The sequence below is a fragment of the Dermacentor albipictus genome, unplaced genomic scaffold, assembly GCF_038994185.2.
Source record: "Dermacentor albipictus isolate Rhodes 1998 colony unplaced genomic scaffold, USDA_Dalb.pri_finalv2 scaffold_30, whole genome shotgun sequence".
Taxonomy (NCBI): Eukaryota; Metazoa; Arthropoda; class Arachnida; order Ixodida; family Ixodidae; genus Dermacentor; species Dermacentor albipictus.
In genome coordinates this window covers 1,635,182-1,655,419 of record NW_027225584.1, presented here as the reverse complement: position 1 = coordinate 1,655,419, position 20,238 = coordinate 1,635,182, and the positions used below count along the sequence as shown (strand labels likewise).

General features: G+C 43.1%; 1 protein-coding gene across 6 annotated transcripts in view; it reads right to left on the bottom strand.

Moving 5' to 3' along the window:
- The window catches only part of LOC139052726 (solute carrier family 53 member 1), a 376,292-nt gene that overhangs the window by 339,862 nt on the left and 16,192 nt on the right, over window positions 1-20,238 (bottom strand). For all 6 annotated transcript variants that reach the window (XR_011510032.1, XM_070529770.1, XM_070529769.1 and 3 more), the window contains exon 2: window positions 2,414-2,465. Coding sequence is in view for 5 of the 6 variants with exons in the window: in XM_070529770.1 (XP_070385871.1) it covers window positions 2,414-2,465 (52 nt within the window). In the remaining variant the exon portion in view is untranslated. The remainder of the gene's footprint in view (window positions 1-2,413; window positions 2,466-20,238) is intronic.

The window sequence follows — 20,238 nt, the reverse complement described above, 5'->3', positions numbered from 1 at the left end:
TACAGTAAAAGTTCTTTTCTTTTGTAGATTAATTACAAAGGGGAACAGAATTTAATAAATGAGCATTGAGCAGCCTTTCATTGATTTCTAAGATAATTATAAGCATTAGTGTGAAGATTCGGGCTTGTTAACACAGTGTGCTAAGCATAGGTGTTCATTATGGGCAGGGGGGGGGGTCAGGGCCTAATATGTCATTACCAGAGTTTTATCATAAAAAGCTAACAAACACTGACACCAAGGACAATATAGGGGAAATTACATGTGCTTAATCAATGAAATAAAAAAACGATAAAATAATGGAAATGAAAGTGCGGTGTGAAAATACGGAAGTCAGAATCTTTCGGGTTCGGAAAGCTGGTGGGGCCCCAGACCCTGCTGCAAGAATGAAAACTTCCCGCCTATGGTGCTTAGCATAATAAAACACAACTTGCAACGAAGTGTGTCTTGTCCCCATCTTCTGATGCACAATATTATGCATATATATTGTTACTGTACCACTGAGTTACACTCCAATCTTCAAGAGGAAGCAGGTTAAGCAGCTTCTGTTCAAAGCCATGCGCCCAGGCCCACAAAAGATAATTAATGCTTTAAAGGCGCCCTAAATATAGAGCTTCCCACAATAATTACTAGAGGTAACTCTGGTGTTAGTGTCTACAGGAGCATCAGGCAGGACGGTTCAGCCGGCATGAGAATGATGGCTAGTACATGGATTTGCCTAAACTTTGTCCTAATGGCTTCAAACAGCTTTGCGACTTTGAAAATTATACATTTACAACAAATATACTGTAAAAAAAATGTACAAATACACATACACGGCAGGATTCGATCAGAGGACCTCTGGCACAGAAGCCAAACATAGTAACCATTATGGCATGGCCGTAGGCATCAAGACTCAAGGGGCCAGACAATTATTAGCACTGTAAAAAATCATCTGCAACAAACGGGTTCTCTTATGCATAGTTTCTTACAAAATTACTACAGGGAACTCGGGTGCTATATTCTACAGGAGCTGCAATATAGTGATTCAAACAACATGGAAATGATAGGTAGTACATGAATTTGTCCTAAACTTTGTCCTCCTGGTGTCAAACAAATTCATCACTTTGCAAATTGATTATTTTGAACCAAATATTGAAATACAAGTGCAATAATTTGGAACGATTATGCATTTTCACAGAAATTTATCGCCCTCATTCATTCAGAAAAATATGATTCCCTCAAAACTTACAAAGATAATGCATAATAAGTGAGGCCACAAAAACATCTGAAGCCACAAGAGTGAAGATTAGACAAACTACAATATAATAAAATACAATATATTGGTCTTTTATTTCCACTAAAGAATGGTGAAAGAAACTGCGTAAAAGCTGCCCCTCAGATCAGCTATACAGAAGGCCACCACCCCCTCTGCACAATAATATCGGCAATTACTACCCGTCATTTGCACGGTAGCCGTACAATCATGCTGCCAGAGTTCACGGTAGTATTTTTGTAGCCCGAAAGATTTTGGCAGAGGCATGCATCAGCTCCTTCAGCAAATGCGGAACGGTATATCTACGACCATCCATAGTCATGGGAGCTCCTGCGACCCTACGGCCAGCCGAGTTAAAGCATGAACGTTAAGGTGAAAGCAGTTTAGTTGGTGGCTTGAGCCTGCACACATTTTTACAAGCACAGCTTAGAAGACAGGGCAGATAAAAATTCTCCGTCTTTTTACCTGTGATAATAATATGCTTACAAGCAGGGTGGCGGGGGGGGGGGGGGAGGAGAGGGTTATTCTGTAAGTGTCCAACCTAGTGAACATGTGCATTTTGTCTGCTGCTGAAGTTCTGATTGGCTGGGTTAGGGTACACTTGCAGAATACCCCGCCCCCCCCGCAACCCATGAGCCAGAGGCCTGTACAGAGAAATCAGGCACCCTACTCCCCTCCTCAAGAAAGAGAGTGTGTGCTTATTTAAGCAGTGTGATGAGGCAGGACCAGCAAGATATGGTCAGTGGGAAAATCTGGATGAACACCATGTTTCTGGCAGAAACAGAGGATGCCAAACATGAGCCCAGCAAATGCTATTCCCAATTATAAGTGTATTTGACCTTGGAAAGAAAGGGTGTTGACTGCAAACATTTCATGGACAAATGAGTTGTGCAAGACACATTAAACAATTAATGTCATTAAATATAAATACCATTAACTCTGCCTATATGACACCATGTGAACAACGACATTAAGACGTGAATCGCTTAATGTAGCATTGTGCACTTATCTGATATGGCCATTCAGCAGTCAATAAGTGCACGATCACAAAGTCAGTGATGGGAATTTCCAAGCTAAAAGCAGCGCCAACCATTAACCTTGACAATCAAAACACTGCTTGACTATATAAATGCTGCAGAAATCATGAAGAACAAAGCTCACCTTCAGCAGATGGGGCTCTTTCCACCGCCCCATAAAGCATTGTCTTCATTTCCTGAGAAAGAAGAAAAAGAGGAAATGAATAAAGAAGGCATACCTTTAAGTGTTTCTGAAACACCCTTTCTTGAGATCTCAGCAATATGCGGGAAAAAGGGATGGCCAATTATTTTTTTTATTTGATTAACAATAAATCATTCAATAATTTCACCTTTAATTGATTAATCGCCTTCGATGCAGAGTTTTTCATCAAGTGATTAATCGAAATTTGTGCTGGTCTCATTAAAAAGATTGAAAGAGTTATCTACGAGGGTTGATCCAGAAGTAAGGTTCCCATCAATTCTAGAAATAAACATTGTTTATTCTCACAGAAATTTACATCATTGGAAAGATGAAGCTTTGCTCTATTTTTTTACAGTTTCTACGCATTTTTCTAGATGATGCTCCAATTTCTGTATCCCAATGTCGTAGAACTCCGCCGCCAACCCATTGAGGAAGCATTTCACCTCTTCTTTGACTTCGTCGCTCAAGAAGCATTGGCCACTCAAATGTTCCTTTAACTTGGGGAACAAGTGGTAATCACCAGGCACGAGATCTGGACTGTATGGTGGGTAGGGCATGACAGTCCACCCAAAGTTTGGCAAAAGTTCCTTGGTTTGACGGGAGACATGAGGTCGGGCGTTGTCGTGGAGCAGCGTTACAGTGGCTGCCAGTCGGCCTCACCGGAGGTTCTGGATGGCTCACCCGAGTTTCCTTAGTGATGCACAATAATTGCGAGTTGATTGTTGTCCCACATTCCATGAAATCGATCAGCAGTATCAACTTACAATCTCAAAAAACACCGGCCATGACTTTGCCAGCAGAAGGAGTTTGTTAGCACTTCTTTGCGACTAGTGACTCTAGGTGATGCCACTGTTTGGATTTCTGTTTCGTTTCGGGAGTGAAATGAAACACACACGTTTCGTCTCCCATAACGATGGAGTCCAACCATCCTTCCTTATCTTCTCGACACTTTTGAAGAAACTGGTAAGCACATTCAAGGCGTTTATCCTCGCGGTCTGTTGTCAATAGCCACGGTACCTATAGAGCACAACACTTGTGATAGCCCAATTTTTCAGTCAAAGCTCTGCCACGGTACCGTAAGAACTCCCAGGAATCTGAGCAACAAGTTCATGGACGGTGATCCTCCTGTTTTGAAGCACTTTGTGTTGGACCATCTCGATAACCGCCTCTGAAACTGACAGTCTTCCTCTCCGTTCTTCATCGTAGACTTCCTTCCGACCGGCACTAAACTCCCTGCACCACTTCCAGAAGTGTTGAATGGACATGCACTTGTTGCCATACACCTCTGTCAACTGATGACGAATATCCACGGGTGGAGTCCCTTTGGCGTGCAAAAAGCGAATCAAGGAACGAATCTCGCACTTGGCGAGATAAACAATGGTAACCTCCATATCAGATGGCTGCTGAGCCAAAAATAAGCAGCGCAGCAAAGCGCGGTCAGGGGGGAATCAAGAGTGGCGGAACAGCCACACACAGCAGTGTTGCCGGATTTCGCTTCGCACCTTCCCGTGTGGCTGGAGCCCTTTGGGAACCTTATTTTTGGATCAACTCTCGTACTTTAACAGGACCCTGTGTTAATGTTTGGCAGGTGGAACCATGTTAGAAATATAAGCGTATAGAGTTTGATAAAGAATAATTTTTATTTGTTTAAGACTACATAGAGTTGGCACTAGTGGCCTTTGAAAGATAAATAATATATATTATAAAATGGCACTTAGAGCAGAATTAAACAAGACAATGGCACTAGTGAATCTCCGTACAGTACAGTTAAACAAGCAATGAGAAAAATGAAAAAAGTGAAAGGTGAAGTCCAATTAAAATATGCGGAAACTGCAATATGCACAAGGTAAAAGATGATTACTGGTTTAGGATTTTAAGCCACATGCTCTTTTATAGAGAGTGAACGAATGTCAATGGGCTGGGACGTTTGGGTGAAACTGACACCTTCCTTGAATAGCTACAGAACCAGCATGCAAGAATAGCCGCATGGAAGCTATAGATTTGCTGCGATTGATATAAACTCCATCGCTATGTCAAATACGTGCTCCAAACCGGTGTGAATGCTGTGCAATGTCTGTAGTGCACTGGGAGTGACATGACGATCAACAACTAGGTTGCAATACCACGCCCTGAATCGCAAGGAAATTTCAAGCCTCTGGCTTCAGACGGCATGTGGGGGAAGAGAGGGGAAGCACACAGCCCGGCATCACTCAGGACTTGCAAAAACAGTCAACAGTCACTCTACCACAGCCGCACAGTCAATGCTCGTGCTCTGCCATTCTAGTACAATATCAAAATTTTCACACCACTTGGTCAGACTCAAGAAAACGATTAATCGAACCTGTCTAATCGATTAAGTTGATTAAATGAAAGATGGACATCGATGACAATTGTTTTGTGGGATACTTTTAATTGATTATTCATTCATCGATATTACCAACCCTAGCTGGAAGCAGTGCAATGGCTTTCAATAAGTGTATTCCCAAAAAATTTATTAAAAAGGACTTGCTCAACAACACTTCATTTTTTTTTGGCGCCAGAACCAGGATTTCATTATGAAGAATGCCGTAGTGGGGAACTACGGATTAATTTTGACTGCCAGGGGATCTCTAACGTGCCGCCAATGCACAGGACACAGATTTTTATGCATTTTGCCCCCACTGAAACGCAGTCACCACGGCCGGGATTTGATCAAGCCCCCTCGTGCTTAGCAGCACAAGACCGCAGCTGCTAAGCCATTATGTCGGGTTCAACAGTTAGTTTGTTAGTTTGGGTTTAGTGGCACAAAGGCAACTAAGGCCATGCTGCACCAGTCACAAGACAAAATAAAACAGAACGTTAGGGCAGGTAAACCTGCATTACATTATAGTTGGTGTAAATAACCAGTTTTTTCTAAAAAGTCGAAGAGGTTAAGAAATGGCATTGGGGGGTCATCTGCTAGTAATAGGGCAGGGTGTAATGGAATGTGCAATTTATAGAAGCTGTGTAAAAACCTCCGTCTCAGTGTATTGATGTGTGGACATGTTATTAAGATGTGCATGACTGTAAGAGCTTCACTACATTTTTTGCAAGTTGGCGGGTTTTCTTTTCGGAGAAGGAAATTGTGCGTCAGATGTGTGTGTCCAATTCGAACTCGACACAAGATCACCTCTTAGAATCATTGCTGGTGACTGCATGATTTTCACTCGCCAATTACAGGTTTAATTAGATGAAGCTTGTTGCTTAAACAAGTGTCCCAATCGCGTTGCCATTTTGACATCAAGGCCTTCCGAATCACATTGACACTGTCTTTATATGGAAGTGCTGTATTTTGAATGTTTTTGTACGCTGCCATTGATGCGCATCTATCCGCCACTTCGTTACCCAATATTCCAACATGGCTTGGTTTGCTTGATTTGCTTGATTTATTTGACGTTAATGCATTCAAAATATCACCTAACAAGGGTTTGAGATTTCATGTGTAGAGCCTTCAGTACGCTTAATGAATCTGTGTATATGACAGTGTTTTCAAGTTTGTCAGCAATAATCTTTTGAACTACCGTCTATATCGCGTACACTTCGGCTGTGTAGACAGAGGCATGCTGAGGTAATCGAATACTTGTTTCCCAATTTTCTGCTACGGCCCCTACACCCACGTGTTTTTTCGTTTTAGAGCCATCAGTATGAAGTTCTATGTAGTTTATATACTTGTCTTGAAGAGAGCGGAATTCTTGTATAATGTGTTGATGTGGTGTGTCTCTTTTCTTTAGATGTGTTAGTGTCCAATCACATAACGCTATGAAATCACACCACAGGGGTAAACGTTCTGGCTTTCTGGCAACCTGGAGGACTTCCCGAGGAATTTCATAATCCCGACAGTATTCCTCGTATCGCAAGATAAGCGGCCTAATCATGTTTGGTTTATTTGTGTAATGTAAGCGTGAGCTGCACTTTGTGACAATGTTGTAGCGTATGTGTTGTGGTGAGGATCGGATTCTGAGTATGTAGGAAAAAGTTAGTAGCCCTCTGCGATGCTGTAAGGGAGGCTCATTACATTCAACATGTAAGCTCTGTATAGGTGATGGACTGGATCAAGTCGTCTGAGGTAAGATAGTCTGGCTGAACCATATGTAATGCTACCGTAGTCTAATATGCTACACACCAAAGTGCGGTAGATGTGTAGCAGGCATTTACAGTCAGAGCCCCACCGTTTCCGGGAGAGGATACTTAGAATGTTAAGTGCAGTGTTCGCTTTGATTTTAATACTATTGATGTGTGTGAGAAAGTTCAACTTTTTATCAAACAGAACACCCAGAAACTCTTGTTTCACGGGTAGTGTGGCATCCTGTAGTTTAAGGATGGGATCTGATTGTAAGCCTCTTTTTTGTGTAAAGACAACACTAATCGTTTTTTCACTTGAGAAGCGAAAGCCGTTTTCAGATGCCCACTGCATTAGTTTGTTTAGTGTAATTTGAATTTGTCGTTCGCAGGTTGCCATGTTCGATGCACGACATGCAATTTGAAGATCATAATGCATTATAGATGGAATTACATTATTGAGCGAGTTCATTTTCACCACAAACAATGTTGTGCTCAATACGCATCCCTGAGGTACTCCGTTTTCCTGAATAAATATGCTGGACAGCACCGTTCCTGAACGCACTTGGAATGTTTGATCGGACATGAAATCAGCTAGACATTTAAGCATTCTGCCGCGGATCCCTAAATCCGCTAAATCCCTTAAAATACCGAACCTCCATGTTGTGTCCTGCGCCTTTTCAAGAACAAAGAAAACTGTGAGACAATATTGCTTGTGTAGAAAGGCAGCACGTATCTCATGTTCTAACCGAACTAGATGATCTGTTGTAGAGCAGCCTTTCTTGTACCCACACTGATTTATCGAGCAGGTTCTCAGTTTTGAGGACGTATGCTAATCTGATGTTTATAATGGATTCATAGGACTTGGCGAGACAGCTTGTGAGTGCTATAGGTCGGTAGCTGGTAGCTGTTGTAGGATGCTTTCCAGCTTTCAAGAAAGGGATTATAATGGCTTTTTTCCACTCATTCGGCATTTTTTCTGTTTCCCAGATTATGTCAAAAAAGCAGAGCAATGTCTTAATTGCTTTTGAAGATAGGTGTGCGAGCATTGTGTAATGTATTCTGTCCGGACCTGGCGCTGTTTTTTTGCCAGTAGTGAGTACTCTGTTGATTTCGGGAAGTGTTAGGGGGGCATTATATGGTTTCTCGGAATTTCCTGCTATCGAAAGCTTTTGTTTTTCTGCTGATTGTTTATACTTTTGAAATTCAGTGGAGTAGTTTAGTGAGCTTGATATGTTATGGAAATGCTGCCCTAATATGTCTGCTTGTTCTTTTAAATTCCTTTGTGTACCTGGAGGTGAGAGTATGGGGATCGTATAAGGAGCGTACTCGCTTCTAAACTTATAAAGCTGATCCCACATTCTTTTGGATGTTTTTGCGCTATTGATGGAGGATACATACGTTTGCTACGACTGTCTTTCGGCTTGCCTACACGTGTACCTGGCTTTGGCCTTTGCTTTTTGAAATACAGGATGTTATCTTGTGTTGGATATCACCGAAAGATACCCCATGCTTTGTTTTGTGCTTTTTTAGTTTGAGTGCATTCATTCGTCCGCCAGGGTTTTAGTTTTTTTCCTTGAGAAGCCGGAGGATTGGGGGATCGTCTGTTCTGCTGCAGCAAGTATGGGGGCAATAATCTTTTCATTCTTTTCGTCTATTGTTTGATCATCTGATATGTGATCAAGACTGGCCTTCTCGCTGAAGAGAGGCCAGTCTGCAAGATGCAGTTTCCAACGGGGTGGTCTTAATGGTACTGTAGGGAAAGAAGATGTTTTTTTAATAATGCCGGGCATATGATCACTACCATAAGGATTGTTAATAACATGATGATGGATATTGTTTCTTGGCGCAAGGGCCTGAAATGGCCAAAGAGCGCCATGACATTTGGTGATGGATGGCAATGAGTATCGGTGAATATGTTGGTAATCGAGTAAAAGCTGTAAATGGTGTAAAATATGTACCTATTAAAATAATGTCAATGAAAAGTGAGTCCTATGGTTGTAAAAGTACGTTGAGAACGATAAGATACTAAAACATGTTAATTTATAGCAGCACCAGTGCCTCTGTAGAGCCCTTCAGTGCAAGGGCTGCAAGGCATGTGCTCTGTGAGTCATTTCATTGCAGCTACAGCCTCTAGGCAGAGGCTGTGCTACAAATAGCCTGGCCAAATAATGTCTATGGTATTTGTTTCTTCTAAGAACTTGAGAACTAGCTTAAAATTAAATAGAGGTTCATTGCCTAAAAAGAAGACTGGGTGTAAAGGTACATTATGATGGTATAAGAAAGGGAAGAACTTTTTTCTCTCCATTTCTAATAATGGGCACTGAACGAGAACATGAAGGACTGTAAGTCTACTGCCACACCTAGTGCATGTTGGAGGGTCAGTTCCAGTAAGAATATACGAATGGGTGCTATAGGTATGCCCGATTCTTAATCTACAGAGCAGTACTTCCTGGTGTCTTGTTTTTTTCTCAGAGATCCAGTTGCCTATCTTTGGTTTAATTAGGTGCAGTTTGTTGGATACCTGAGTGTCCCATTGCCTTTGCCAATATTTCCGTAGTTTATATTGTAAGAAAGGCTTAAGATCTGTGTAAGGTACAGATATATTGAGGTCTTCATCACAAAAAGCTACAAATGTAGCCCTTTCGTCAGCAGCTACGTTGCCCTCTAGGCCTCTATGGCCAGGCACCCAACAAAGAACAATTGTTTGGTTCGACATGTAGGCTGAGCATAGAAGGTTGTAGACTTAAGGATAGGGTTGTTGTGTTTTCGTAGATTTGATATCCCACTAACAACGCTTAATGAATCTGTGAATATGACAGCCTTTATTATACCTGTTTGTTTTATATGTTTCACAGCAGAGAGAATCGCGTATGCCTCCGCTGTGAAAATGCTGGTGTTTGGATTTAGTGCACCGGACGTTGAGAATGACGGTCCGAGAGCTGCATAGGCTACACCATAAGTAGACTTTGAAGCGTCTGTATAAAACTCCGCGCAAGAGTACTTCGCCTGGAGTTCGAGGAAATGTGAACGTATGTGCACCTCAGGCGCATGTTTTGTTAATGCGACGAAAGACATATCACATTGGATATTCTGCCATTCCCATGGTGGTGCAATGGTAGTGGGAGTCATTAGGACTGTTTCTCGATGTTGAATAGCAGTTTCATGAGCCAGTTGTTCTAAGCGCACAGGTAGAGGAGGTCGAACAGATGGGCGGTTATGGTAAAGTCTTGCAGAAGATAAGTCATGTACAGTTGAATAACACGGATGTTCATTATTCGATTTACATTTTAAAAAGTAGGAGAAGGTTAGATACGTTCTGCGCAGATGTAACGACCATTCGTTCGCCTCCACATACAGACTTTCCACAGGACTTGTCCTAAATGCGCCTGTTGCCAGCCGTATGCCTAGATTGTGGACTGGGTCGAGAGTTCTGAGAGCACTATCCGATGCAGATTGGTACACCACGGCTCCATAGTCGAGGCGTGATCGTACAAGGCTCCTATATAGGCTAAGCAAACACCTCCTGTCACTGCCCCAGTTTGTTCGAGAAAGTAGCTTCAGCAGGTTCATTGTCTTCAGGCACTTCGCTTTGAGATATTTCAAGTGCGGAATAAAATTAAGTTTTGTGTCGAAGATGATACCTAAAAATTTGTGTTCAAGGCTGACCGACAGTCGTTGCCCGTTAAGGTGAATAGTGGGTCCTGGTGATATGCCTCTCTTGTTTGAGAAAAGAACACATGTGCTTTTCTGAGGGTTAAATTTAAAACCATTTTCTTCTGACCACTTTGAGAGTTTGTTTAGGCCAAGCTGTAGCTGTCTCTCGCAGATGCTAAGATTGCATGATCTAAAAGCTATCTGTACATCGTCTACATAAACCGAGTAAAAGAGTGTGCGAGGTATGATGGTATGTAAGGAGTTCATTTTCACAATAAAGAGCGTACAACTCAGTACTCCACCCTGCAGTACACCTGTCTATTGTACGAATGATCGAGACTGCACATTGCCAACTCTAACACGAAACGTTCTGTCAGACAGGTAGCTTTCAATAATGGTCAGTAGGTTGCCACGTATACCCATTCCAGAAAGATCCCGAAGGATCCCAAAGCGCCACGTAGTGTCATACGCCTTTTCCATATCAAGGAATACAGATACGACAAGCTGTTTGTGGATAAAGGCTTCACGGATGTACATTTCCATGCGGACAAGCTGGTCTGTCGTCGACCTACCTTCCCTGAAACCGCATTGGTATGGGTCTAATATTTTGTTGGTTTCCAGATAGTGGAGCAAGCGTTTATTCACCATCTTTTCAAAGAGTTTGCACAGGCAGCTTGTCAACGCTATCGGCCTATAACTGTTTGCCAAAGAGGGGTCCTTACCCTGTTTCAGAATGGGAATTATAATGGCCTCTTTCCAGACAGAGGGAATCTGGCCGGAAGACCATATACCATTGTAAAGGAAAAGAAGAGTTCTTTGTGTTTCAGATAGCAGGTGTTTTAACATTTCATATATTATACGGTCAGAGCCTGGGGCAGATTTGTTGCAGCCGTTTAGTGCTGCTTGAAGCTCTGCTATGCTAAATGGTCTATTGTATACCTCAGATTTTGCACTTTTTAGTACTAATTGCTGCCGTTCTATTCGTGTTTTTTGTGTTTGAAATGTGTCAGAGTAGTGCGACGAACTGGATATGCGTTCAAAATGTGCGCCTAGAAAGTTCGCCTGGTCTTCCATGCTATTTCCCTGTGTATTTACTAAAGGTAGCGAGTAGGGTTGTCGACCTTTTATTCTGTGCACTCTATTCCAGACCTTTGTCTCATCCGTGTAAGAGTTAATTCCTGATATATATTTCTGCCAACTTTCTCTTCTAGCTTGTCGGCGCGTTCTCCTTCCCTGAGATTTCACATACTTGAAATTAACAAGGTTTTCTGCAGTCGGAGAATCGCGGAGCAACCCCCAAGCTTTGTTCTGCTTTTCTGCTTTTGCCAGATTTGGAGTCGAATATTACTCACTGTGAATCTGTGTTTGTTGAATTTGATTCCCCCGTCTTCAGTATAGGCAACAAGAACTTAGTGTTTGGCTGCATTTATCGCTCACCTTCTTCTTTAGTTACTCACTTCTGTAGTGCGCTTGATCTAACCATGGAAAAAATATCATACGCTAATTGTAATGCAATAATCATGGGCGATATCAACATTAACCTCTTAGATACCAATTCATCTAATTCTTCTAGTTATTCAAGCATCTTCCACAGTTTTGGATATGTATGTTTGATTTCCCTCCCTACTCGTTGTCCTAACATTGCTGATGGTACCTTAATTGATCATGCATTATCGAACTTAACAGATCCACCTGAGGCTGGAATTGTTACCATCGATATTACCGATCACTATCCTATCGTTCTACGCCTGCGCAATCACTCAGCCTTATCTAACACGTCATTCTACAAAGTTGTACTTGACAAAGAGATGTTCCTTGCAAGCGTAACTGGAACTGACTGGTCAGAAGTTATGTCGTCTAATGAACCTCAAAAATGTTTTTCGCAATTTTTAACCACACTTTCATCGCATTTCAACTCCCACTCTCATAAAATAAAATGCAGAAAAAAAGTATCATTGCCACAAAATCCATGGCTTACAGAGAACCTTCTGAAAGCTATGCGGTCTCGTGAAAATTTATATAAAAAAACAAAGAAGCAACCTTTCAATACTAAACTACTTGCCCGTTACAAAAAATTTTCTAACTCTCTTTCTGCAAAGCTTAGAAATGCGAAGAGGAATTATAACGAACAAAAAATTATAGAATGTGGTAATAACACTAGGAAAAAGTGGGAAATAGTCAACACCTTTTTAAACCATAACTCTCAGAAACATTTCGAGCATCATTCACAATGACATGGAATACATTAATCCGCTTGATATTGCAAATTCATTTTGTGATGCTTTCTTCAATAGCACTTCTGATTCTGATTCATGCTGCAACATGTCCTTTAATTCCAACAACACCTGATGAAATAATCAAAGTAATTAAAACCCTTAAAGCTACTAGTGCTGGCCTAGATAATATTAATGCTTACCACATTAAAATGATCGCGGAACATATCGCTAACGTCCTCTCAGCTATCATTAACCTAATTTTTAAAACCGGTGTTTTTCCACGTGAACTCAAACGTGGTCGAGTCATTCCCATTTTCAAAAAAGGTGATCGCACGCTTACACGGAATTATAGACCCATTTGCATTCTTCCATTTTTTAATAAAGTTATTGAAAAACTTATCGAAAAACGTTTAACAAAATATTTAGACAAATTTAGTATTCTTTCCCCTTTTCAGTTCGGCTTTCGTTCAGGCTTTTCAACTGATCTGGCACTTATATCTCTTACTGATTATCTCAAAAAAGCAATTGATGAAGGTAAATTTGCAGCCTCTATATTCGTTGACCTATCCAAGGCCTTCGACTCAATTAATCACACAATTCTTTGTGCTAAACTTGAAGCCATCGGAATAACTGGTCCGCCTCTACTTCTAATCCGCAGCTACTTACTAGATAGAAAACAAGTCGTTAATATTTCTGGGTACTACTCTAAAGAAGCTACTACTAACATTGGAGTACCACAGGGGTCCATATTAGGTCCTCTACTTTTCCTAATTTATATTAATGATCTGCCCAGTTGCCTCTCCTCATCGAAGTGTATTCTGTACGCAGATTATACTACTATATTTAGCTCTAACAATTGTATATCAACACTAACACGCGAGCTCAATGAAGATCTCGTGAAAATTTCCACATGGTGTGAACTTAATCAGCTACAGATTAACCATAATAAGACCAATTTTGTCGTTTTTGCCTCACATCAGCGATCGCCGGAGCTCCTTCAGTCTATTTCAATCAACAATCACCTAATCAATGCAGTTGATCATTGCACCTATTTAGGTGTGGAATTTGACCGCCATCTCAAATTTCACCTTCACATTGCTAATGTTAAAAAGAAAATGGCATACGGGATACGCGTTTTAATCAAAGCACGACCATATTTCTCATTTTCTACTCTCATGTCGCTTTATTATGCTTTTTTTCATTCTCATATTAACTATAACATTGAATCATGGGGAAACACTTATAACAGTCACCTAACTTCGTTGCAAGTCATTCAGAATCGAGCTATTCGGCTAATAACATTTTCACCTCGTAGCATTAGCGCAACTCGGCTGTTACATGCACATTATATTTTGAATGTGACTGACCTTGTTAAATATAACCTGGCCATATTTATTTTTAGGGCATTAAACAATGATATTCCAGTAACCATCATACCGAAGACATCCCTTACTAATACTAATAATACTAGATTTGCTGAAGATATTAACTTCATTTTGCCCTTAGTTCGCACCAACTATGGTAAGCAATCACTACACTTTTCAGCATTATCTCTGTGGAATACATTACCATTTCCTTTGATGATGATGTGTGGTTTTTTGTGGCGCAAGGGCCAGGTTTGGCCAAAGAGCGCCATGACAAGTTGTAATGTTGACGATGTATTATGGAAGATGTGACTTGGCTGTAAAGTGGCCTAAAAATATTCGCTGTAAAGTGCGTAAAATTAACTTGTTATAAAATTATGGCGATGACAGATGACGAATACTATGAACACTAAAATCCATCGTGAAAGAATGATGCAGAATAGAAAATATATGAGATGGTAAAAATGCCTGGAGCACTGTTGCCTCGCCAGAGCCCTTCAAACACAAGGGCCTAGAGGCACGTGCTACACGAAAGAACTATCGCAGCGCCATCCTCTGAAGAGAGGAGACGCTACGAACATGTTGGGCTAACAACATGCAACACAACATCTTTCAGATAACTTAGGACTGCGTTAGTGTCGAAGAGCGGTTCTGGGCCGAGTAACATTACAGGATGAAGGGGAATATGCTGCCGGTATGCTAACGGAAAATGTTTCTTTCTGTCAGATTCGGCTTTCCGACACTCCAGGAGGACATGGAGGACGGTCAGCCTCTCCCCGCATCTACCGCAAGTTGGAGGATCATTTTCAGTGAGTAAGAAGTTGTGTGTACCAAATGTGTGTCCTATTCTGAGGCGACAGAATAGGACATCTGTTCGCCGTGATTTTGTTACGGAGGGCCAAGAACCTAACTGTGGCTTTATCACGTGCAGTTTGTTATTTACTTCTGCGTCCCACTTACGTTGCCAGTGGTTTCGCAGTTTCCTTCTTAAGAAAGGCTTCAGGTCCGTGACAGGGACCGAAGCAGTAGGACTGACTGTATGCAATGAAATTGATGTGGCCATCTGGTCTGCTAGAACGTTACCCTCGATGCCCCTATGTCCAGGCACCCAGCATATAATGACATGCTGGTTAGACATGTACGCTCTACAGAGGACAGAATAGAGCTCAATAATTACGGGGTTTCTGTGTTTACAGTGTGACTTCAAGGCTTTTACCACGCTTAAGGAGTCTGTAAATAAAATTGTTTTTTGAATATTTGATTTTCTGATATGTTTCATAGCCGACAGTAGTGCATAGGCCTCAGCCGTAAATATGCTTGTTTCAGGGTGCAGTACACCGGATTCCGAGAAGGATGGGCCAATGGCTGCGTAGGACACCCCGGCACGCGACTTAGAAGCGTCCGTATAAAACTCTGTGCACGAGTACTTGTACTGAAGCTCCAAGAAGTGCATTTTGATATGTGTCTCTGACGCATGTTTAGTGACCTGCACAAAGGATGTGTCACATTCTATCAGCTGCCACTCCCAGGGTGGTACTAGCTTAGCTGGAGGCATTAGGCGGTGGTCGAGAACTGGGACATCCATTTCCGTGCTAAGTTCTCTTGCACGCAGTGAGAAAGGACGTCTCACAGAGGGTCTGTTATGAAAAAGTGTTTCACATGTCAAGTCGTTAACGGTTGTGAAACACGGATGTTCCTTATTAGAGCGCACTTTCAGAAAATAGTTGAAGCTGATGTAAGTTCTCCGAAAATGGAGTGACCACTCATCGGAGTCAACATACAAACTTTCAACAGGGCTTGTTCTAAATGCCCCAGTGGCCAGACGGATTCCCAGATGGTGTACGGGGTCTAACATCTTTAGCGTGCTCGGGGCGGCAGAGTGATACACTGCGGCTCCATAGTCTATTCGCGACCGAACTAGGCTCCTGTAAAGATTCAACAGGCACTTCCTGTCACTACCCCATGTTGTGTATGATAGGATTTTAAGTAGGTTCATTGTTTTTAGACATTTTTCTTTAACATGTTTTATGTGAGGAATGAAAGTGAGCCTAGAGTCAAGAATAACACCAAGGAATTTGTGTTCTTTGCTGACAGGAATTTGGTGTCCGCCCAGTTCTACACAAGGATCTAGGACCAGGCCTCTCTTTCTTGTGAAGAGAACACAAGCACTTTTGTGGGGGTTGACCTTAAATCCGTTTTCGTCTGCCCACTTGGAAACCTTGTTCAAGCCCTGCTGTACCTGTCTTTCGCATACTGTAAGGTTGCAGGATTTGAAGCCTATTTGTATATCATCTACGTATACGGAATAAAAAATGGCAGGTGGTAGTGAAGCACGTAGCGTGTTCATCTTTACGATAAAGAGAGTGCAGCTGAGCACGCCTCCTTGGGGTACACCAGTTTCTTGCGTAAAGGGACGTGAGAGTTCATTGCCGACTTTTACTCGGAAGGTACGATTTGTCAAATAGCTTTCAATTGTGTTCAGCATATTTCCACGGATGCCAATTTCCGACAGGTCTCGTAAGATCCCGTAACGCCATGCCGTGTCATATGCCTTCTCCATATCGAGGAATATCGATAGAAGAAACTGTTTATGTATAAAGGCATCGCGGATATTACCTTCCATGCGCACAAGATGATCGGTTGTGGACCGCCCTTCTCGGAATCCACACTGATAAGGATCGAGTATATTGTTGAGCTCAAGGAAATGTATAAGTCTGCGATTTATCATTTTTTCAAAAAGCTTACACAGACAATTAGTTAGAGCTATCGGACGGTAACTAGCCGCCAAGGAAGGGTCTTTTCCCTGCTTTAGGACAGGAACCACAATCGCTTCTTTCCATGTGGATGGGAGGTATCCCGAAGCCCAAATAGTATTGTATAGTGTAAGAAGTGTAACTTGTGCGTCAGTATGTAGGTGCCTGATCATGTCATACATGACTCTGTCTGGTCCCGGTGCAGTGCTTTTACATGTGTTCAAGGCAGCTCTCAACTCGGCAATACCGAAAGGCTGGTTATACTGTTCATTCTGCCTGGATTTCCGTATGATTGGCTGACGTTCTATTATTTCTTTATGTTTAAGAAAGGACTGGGAATAATTGATTGAGCTTGACACACGCTCAAAGTGCTCCCCAAGTGAATCTGCCTGGTCTTGCAGGGTTTCGCCTTGTGTGTTTACTAAAGGGAGGGAGTATGTTTGTCGCCCTCTTATTCTACTAACCCTGTTCCAGACTTTGGCCTCATCTGTATACGAGTTGATACCTGTTAAAAAGTTCTGCCAGCTCTCTCTTCTGGCCTGTCGGCGGGTTTGCCTGCCTTGGGATTTTACTTTTTTAAAATTGATAAGATTCTCCGCAGTGGGGGAGGCGCGTAGCAACCCCCAAGCTTTATTTTGTTTCTTACGAGCGATCCTACAATCATCGTTCCACCAGGGGACACGCCGTTTGCCTGCCAATCCATTTACTTGTGATATACATTTAGTTGCGGCATCTATGATGAAGGCTGTAAAGTACTCCACAGCTGCATCGATTTCTAAAGAAGACATATCAGCCAGCGAGATGTTAGTAAGTGTTCGGAATTTCTCCCAGTCGGCTGTATGTATCTTCCACCTAGGGGCTTGTGGAGGAAATTCATTTTCTTTAGATGTTCTTATCAGTATAGGGAAGTGGTCGCTCCCGTAAGGATTGTTCGTGACTTCCCATTCGAGTTCGGGTAGTATGGACGGGGAAACTATGGTAAGATCTATTGAAGAAAAGGTTCTGTTTGCTAGGGAGTAATACGTGGGTTCCTTCTTATTGAGCAAGCAGGCACCTGAAGAAAAAAGGAACTGTTCAACAAGACGACCTCGCGCGTCTGTACGAGAGTCGCCCCACAGGGAGCTGTGCGCATTGAAATCGCCAAGAACAACATAGGGTTCTGGCAACTCGTCTATAAATGACTGAAATTCATGTTTGTTTAATTTGTAGTGTGGGGGTACGTAGATCGAGCTAATGGTGACGAGTTTATCCAGAAGAACAGCTCGAACCGCCACTGCTTCAAGGGGCGTTTGTAGCTGTAAACGCTGACAGGAAACACTTTTATGAATCAAAATGGCAACGCCGCCTGATGATACGACAGCATCATGGCGATCTTTGCGAAACTTAATATACGGTCGGAGAAAGTTTGTATGTTGTGGTTTTAGGTGTGTTTCCTGTAGACACAGCACTAGTGGATTGTGTTTTTGGATAAGCTCTTGCACATCATCAAGGTTCCTAAGAAGACCTCTGATGTTCCATTGAATTATTTGTGTATCCATATTGGAGGTCAGTAGGTGCTGTGTGTACAGAAGTAGTGATTATCGAGATTACAGAGCCCTTTCGAGGCCCTGTAACGGGAGTTTTGCCCTTTCTGGAGCGTTCGAGGGATCCTCGCCGCTCCTTAGGCGCTTGGGGCGCCTTGAGGTTAGGTGTTGTGTCCATTGCCTCTTGTGAGGCGCCGGACACGTGCTCTTGCGAGCGAGAAGTTATCAGGGAGAGTCCCGCCTTGGAGGGCAAGACCGCTGCGCCCACCGGCCCGGAGGTCGATGGGGCTCCCTGGGGAATTTGGCTGCGCCGGCTGTTGCCAGCGCTGGAAGGGGCCGGGGTGGTTGGAGCAGCCTCAGCTGCGCCCAACTTCGGGGTAGAAGGTCCCTTCTGCTCGGTTGGCGGAGCAGCGCTAGCTGCAACCACCGTGGGGGCAGACGGCGTAACTGCCGACTCACTGTTTGTGGGTCGGACAGGCGCCGGACGCCGTTGTGACGCTGCCCCCTGACGCGCCACTTCGGCAAAGCTTTTCTTTGGCAGGTATACAACCCGCCTGCGTGCCTCCTTGAATGAGATATTTTCTTTAACTTTGATCGTTACTATTTCTTTTTCTTTCTTCCAGGATGGGCACGACCGTGAGTACGCGGCGTGCTCCCCATCACAGTTTACACACTGGAGAGCGTTCTCACAAGTTTCAGTGGTGTGTTCTGTGGCACTGCATTTAGCACAAGTTTGGCGGCCGCGGCAGCTCTGCGAGCTGTGACCGAAGCGCTGACATTTGAAACAACGGAGTGGATTGGGCACGTAAGGCCTGACACGGAGCTTTATGTAGCCGGCCTCGATGGATTCGGGCAGGACACTTGAATTGAATGTGAGAATTAGGTGTTTGGTCGCAATTTCCTTACCATCCCGCCTCATCTTTATTCTTCTGACGTTGATCACATTTTGTTCGCTGAAGCCCTCCAGGAGTTCCGCTTCAGTCAGCTCTAGTAAATCATCATCTGACACAACACCACGGGTGGTGTTCATTGTACGGTGTGGGGTTACTGTTATGGGGGTCTCGCCAAATGAAACTAGTTGCGGTAGTTTCTCGTATTGTTTTACATCGCGGAGCTCCAAGAGGAGGTCGCCGCTTGCCATCCTCGACACCTTGTAACCTGGACCAAAAGCATCAGTCAGGGATTTTGAAACAAGGAATGGTGAAACGTTTCGGACTACTTTGTTTGGCTTTTCAGAATGAATAACGTGAAAGCGGGGAAAATTCTGGGTTTGACGTCCAAAAAACTTGAAAACATCTTCGGTGCGCCCTCGTTTCTGAGGGCGATCAGCAAGGGAGGGGAAAGAAGTTTCCATGAAAAATTGTATATGTTCGGCAACAGCGCCGACCGCCCACCACGGAGCCCAACGAGGGGACGCGGCAGAGCTTGCATACAAGTCTGCACGACGCCAGTCGTACGCCGTCACTATAACCGAATATGGTGTACCCAAGGTTGGATAGCCACACACGGTTAACCCTTGCCGCCAGGAGAAAGGAAGTAAAAAGAAGAGAGAAGGAGACAGGAAAGGTAAAAAAAAAGTGAGAGATAAAGACGAAGATTTGAGGAGGGAGAGACAGGAAAAGGCGACTGCCGATGTCCTCCAGGTGGGTCAGTCTGGAGGTGCCGTCTATGTGAAGCAGAGGCCAAAGGGGTGTGTTGCCTCCGCCGGGGGGCCTTAAAGGTCCAAGCACCCAGCATCGGCTCAACCCCCAGGATCCCCCTTTCCCCAGACACGGCTAAGCCGCGCACGGCTACACGCGGGAGGGTCCAACCCTCGTGTGCTCGGGTACGTGGTGGCGCAACACACCAATCGCCTGCTTACGCAGACGCCCCTGCGGGGTTACCATTTCCTTTAAAATTGTTCAAAGCTCACAGATTTCGTACTGAACTTAAGCATTTTCTTTTAACTTCCCCTGACTTTCCCATTTGAGTATAGTATGAGTTGTATTATTAACTTTCTCTTTGTCTCTTGATTTCCTTCCGGCTTATATATATGTGTATATATATATATTATTTCACTTTCTTTCTTTTCGCTATTTTTTTCACCTTTCGTTGACTAAGTCGAAGCCTTGTTTTTTGCTTAATACTTACATATGCTGCTTTTCTGTTCATTTATGCCTTGTCTCTTAAAACCTTTGT